This window comes from Belonocnema kinseyi, chromosome 2, assembly GCF_010883055.1.
Source record: "Belonocnema kinseyi isolate 2016_QV_RU_SX_M_011 chromosome 2, B_treatae_v1, whole genome shotgun sequence".
Taxonomy (NCBI): Eukaryota; Metazoa; Arthropoda; class Insecta; order Hymenoptera; family Cynipidae; genus Belonocnema; species Belonocnema kinseyi.
In genome coordinates, this window is record NC_046658.1 from 14,781,962 (window position 1) to 14,787,183 (window position 5,222).

Below are 5,222 nucleotides of genomic sequence, written 5' to 3' on the forward strand. Positions count from 1 at the left end.
ATAGCGTCAGCAGTGTCCGCTTCTTGCACCTTATTTGAAGATTGAGAACTTTTACAGCTATCGGCCACGAAGGAATAATAAGGAGACCTAACTCCGTTCCCCCACTTGACAATAGAAACATTACCGTAAGTGATACGCACATTACAGGAAGATCTTAGATTTGAGTGCGCAGGTGCGCAGTTGTTCTCTTCCCATACAGGGAAAAGTGTTTTTTTAAAGCCTTCACTGTAAGTACAATAAACGTCTAATATATTTTATTGTTTTACCTAACTGTCATTTAATTTTAATAGAAATGATTTAGAAATTTAACCTTTATTTTTCGATCTTATTTTTCTATATAAAGGAAACGCAGTTGCAAATGTGGCAAGAAATTTTAATTCGTTCACACATGTTTCAAATAAGTATCGAAAATACTGTTTATATATTTATTTTGTGTATGTTTCGTATGATGATCAACAAAAGAACACAACCTCTAACTTACGTCAATTTGACAAACTTTCTAACTCGCACACTTTTCCATGTATAGAAAGAGGACAACTGCGCACTCAAATCTAAGATCTTCCTGTAATGTGCGTATCACTTATGGTAATGTTTCTAATGCCAGTTTCAGATGGCTTCCCACTGGCAGTTGGGTCTCCTTATTATTCCTTCGTGGTATTGACATTGATTTACAATGTAGCCATAATTCATGATTTCAAATCTTTTGAGTGAAGACCGAGAAGCTAACGGTTGCTATGGTAACCAAGATGGCTAAAAGTGGTGGAGTGCGAATGGGGACGAAATTAGGGGAGCTAATGGCTAGAACGTCTACTCTTAGATCATGGTACCTAGTGTGTGTCTAGTGGTCTTCTGTGGACTATGAACTAAACTTCCTCAATTTGTTGTTGGTTTGATAAAATGAATTTTTCGTGTAGTTTTCTCAAGCCATTTGATTACTGTAGATATAAAGTAATTGTTCGTTATAAAAAAATACCACGACCTACGTCATTTATTGTGGAAAGGAAACGTTCAAAATCGGAAGATATGAATGACACACCACCTACATTTTTTGGCTACTCGTTATTGGTACGTATGTAACATAAAGTGATAGTGAGTAATAGCAGAATAAACCTCTTTCTGTACATGGAAAAGTATGCGAGTGACAAAGTTTGTCGACTTGACGTTTATTGTACGTACAGTGAGGGCTTTAAAAAAGCGAAGTGTATTTGCCTTCTTTCGACAAACGAACAGTACCGTTCACTTTCGTCAATTTGACTTTCTCACTCGCACTCTTTTTCATGTTTAGGAAGAGGACACCTGCGCACAGAAATTTAAGATCTTCCTGTAATGTGCATACCACATACGGTAATGCTTCTATTGCCAAGTGTGTAAACGGAGTTAGGTCTCATTATTCCCAGGCTGTGGTCACTCAATTCTTAGAAGTGCAGACCTATAATCGATGGTGGTGCCAGAGCTGCCAGATCAAGCCTGAAACTTAATCCCACGATACATACCGTTTGGGAGCCGCAAAACAGAAGGTACATGATTTCCACTGTGAGTTCGTGTGTAAGCCGAAAATACACGATTCGACTTCGGTTTTCTGCTGTACGATGATTGCCGATTTGACAGCATCGGAAGACTTCGGTGGTCTTCTATTTATATCTCGATCCACATTTGAAAGAAATGGAAGAAATTGGCGAATTTAATGTTTCGCGTGATTCTTCATTTCATGCATAAATCGATTTTGAGGTTATGTTTTCCAGGTGTATATTAAATATGATTATTATTACTATTATGTAAATTATTAATGATAACATCTTAATTATAAAATATTACATTGACTTTAGTTAATAGTTGACTGACTTTTAATAGAAATAGTTAAACTTTCAACTAAAACAATTATTTTTGGCTTTAAATTGTTGACATTAATTGAAACTTTCTTGGAGTGTTTTAAAATATCCTAAAAAAGTTGAAATCCTTTAAAATATGTTGAAATTTAACAAAGCTCTTGAAAATTCATTGCATATTTAAAATACCCAAAAGTATCTATAATCCTTTAAAATCTCATTCTAAATATTGAAATCAATTGAAAATTCCTTGAAATCTATTGAAATATCCTAAAATATATCAAATCCTTTGAAATCTCATATTATATTACTGTAATCAATTGAAAATTCCTTGGCGTCTTTTAAAACTTCCTTAAATTTTCAAAATCCTTACAAATCTTTTGAAATCTCTGGAAATTATTTAATGCTCTTGAAAATATCTTGAAATTAAAAAAAAAAACCATGAAATATTTCAAATCCTTTAAAATCTCATATTAAATTACTGTAATCAATTGAAAATTCCTTGGCGTTTTTTAAAACTTCCTCAAATATTTAAAATCCTTTAAAATGTAATACCAAATTATTAAAATCATTTAAAAATTACTTAAAATCTATTAAAATATCCTAAAATATATCAAATCCTTTAAGATCTCATATTAAATAACTGTAATCAATTGAAAATTCCTTGACATCTTTTAAAACTTCCTCAAATATTTAAAATCCTTACAAATCTTTTGAAATCTCTTGAAATTTTTTAAAACTTCAGATTAAAATTTATAAAACTTCATGCTTTAGAAACTTTGGGCTTTACAAAATTCTGATTATAAAATGTCAGAAATTAAAAATTTCTGTGGCCAGAAATTTAGAATTTCTGCGGTGGTGTGGAAAAGAGGAAAATATAAATATACATTATTGTATATAATTATAAATTTATATACTTTTTTTCTAACATACTTCTAAATTTCGAACGCTTTCAATTATTATTTTAAAAGTTCTAGGTATTTCAAAAGATTTTGAAGGATTTGAAAAATTTCAGAGTATTTTAAAATGTTCCAAGGAATTTCCAACTGATTACGGTGAATTAATATGAGATTTTGAAAGATTTAATAGATATTTTATTAGTTTATTATTTTTAAATAGTTAAATTTTTAAACAAAAAGTTAAATGTTCATCCAAAAAGCTGAATTGTATACTAAAAAAGGCATTTTTAATAAAATACATGAACTTTGCACAAAAGAAATTTATTTTCCACCAAATCTAATTTTCTATACTATAATTAATGTTTAATCATAGTTAAATTTTCGACAAAAAAGATTAATTTTCTTGTAGTTAATCGAAATTCATTTTCAAACAAAAAATATTTCTACAAAATAATTAAATTTTCAGAAAACAAATTTTTTCAACTAAATTGATCAATCATCAACCAAAAAAAACTTAATTTTCTACAAAGCAGTTTCACTTTCAACCAGAAAAGTTGAAAAAATAGTTAAAATTATTTGAAATTGCTTTGAATTATTGAAATTATTTGAAAATTCCTTGGAATGTTTTGAAACATCCTAAAATATTGAAAATTCTTTAAAATCTTTTGAAATCCCTCGACATGTTTTAAATATTTCTAAGGTACTTTGGAGTTTTTAAAACAACCCTGCTATAATTTTTAAAGTTCTTTGAAATTCCTTTAAATTATAAAAATGAATTAAAAATTCATTGAAATTTTTTTAAACATTCTGAAATATTTAAAATCCTTTAAAATCTTTTGAAATATTTTGAAAATTCCTTGAAAATGTAAAAATACCCTAAAAAGTGTATATACATAATTATATAATTATATACCAAAATCGTTTTAGAAATAGTTAAATTTTATCTCGAGAAATTTCTATTAAAACTTTGATTTAATAGTTTAACTAATTTACAAACAGTTAAATTTTTAATGTTAGAAAATTTTTCTGTTTTCTAAGTTTCAGTCTGAAATTTTTTCATTTAGAGATTGTCCAATTGAAAAACATACATTTAAATTTTGAACGCATTCAATTTATTTATGATTATTAATTTTTAATAAATAAACATTCAAGTTTAAAATTCTAAATTTGAAGACTTGAATCTTATCGAGTTGAAAATTATTCTTATTGAATAGTTGAAAATTTTTTAAAATTAAATTTCGAAAGCTTTGAATTTTTATTGATTCCATTTTCAAAACTTTAATCTACAAACATTTCAATGTTTAAAATTTTGAAACTTTTTTCTTTTTTAAATTTCAATCTTAAGATTTACAAAATTTCAAGAGATTTCAAAAGATTTTTTAAGGATTTTAAATATTTGAGGATGTTTTAAAAGATGTCAAGGAATTTTCAATATATTTTTTAAATTTACATGAATTTTAAAGAATTTAAAAAAATTTAGAAGGCTTATTTTTTTAAATTTCAAAACATTTTAGAAATCCTGTGAAATATTTCAGGGTATTTTTAAAATGTCAAGGAATTTTCAAGAGCTTTAAAAAATTTCAAGATATTTCAACAGATTTTTAACGATTTTAAATATTTGAGGATGTTTTAAAAGATGTCAAGGAATTTTCATCCTATTTTTCTAATTTTAAGGAATTTCAAAGAATTTTAAAGAAGTAGCTTAAAAATCTTTCAAAAAAAGGTCAAGGTATCTCAAAATATTTTGAAGGTATTGCAATATTTGAGAGTATTTTAAATGTTCCAAGGAATTTTCAATTGATTACGGTGATCTAATATAAGATTCAATATATTTTAGGATATTTTAATAGATTGCAAGGAATTTTAAATTTATTTCAATAATTTAGTATGAGATTGCAAAAGATTTGAAATATTTTAGGGTATTTTTAAATTTTCAAGGAATTTTCAAGATATTTCAAAATATTTTGATTTTAACTATTTGAGGATGTTTAAAAAGATTTCACTGAATTTTTAATTCATTTTTATAAATCTAAGGAATTTCAAAGAATTTTAATAATTATAGCAAGGTTGTTTAAAAAAAACTCCAAAGTACCTTAAAAATGTTTAAAAGATGTCAAGGTTTCTCAAAAGATTTTGAAGATTTCGAAATATTTGAGAGTATTCTAAAAGGTTCCAAGGAATTTTCAATTGATTACAGTAATTTAATATAAGATTTTAAAGGATTTGATATATCTTAGGATATTTTACTACGAGGGTAGTTCAATAAGTCCTTAGAATGAAGTATAAAAACAATTTTTCTTGGGTAAATTTTTTTTTATTTTTCAACATAATCTCCTTCGAGCTCTATACACTTGGTCAATCGCTTTTCAAGTTTTTTTAATCCTTCAGAAAAGTACGTTTTCAGAAGTTCCTCAAAATAAGCACTTACAGAGGCAATGACGTCTTCGTTGTCTGGAAATCTCTGTCCACCGAGCCATTTTTTCAAGTTTGGAAATAA

General features: G+C 26.9%; 1 protein-coding gene across 2 annotated transcripts in view; it reads left to right on the top strand.

Annotated features, from left to right (window-relative positions):
* Nucleotides 1-770: 770 nt before the first annotated feature.
* LOC117168046 (surfeit locus protein 1) overlaps nucleotides 771-5,222 on the top strand; it is a 136,340-nt gene continuing 131,888 nt past the window's right edge. Inside the window, exon 1 of one of the 2 annotated variants that reach the window (XM_033353389.1) lies at nucleotides 771-1,065. In XM_033353389.1, the coding sequence (XP_033209280.1) occupies nucleotides 898-1,065 (168 nt within the window). In that variant the 5' untranslated portion in view covers nucleotides 771-897. The remainder of the gene's footprint in view (nucleotides 1,066-5,222) is intronic. The other variant, XM_033353388.1, reaches the window with a different exon arrangement.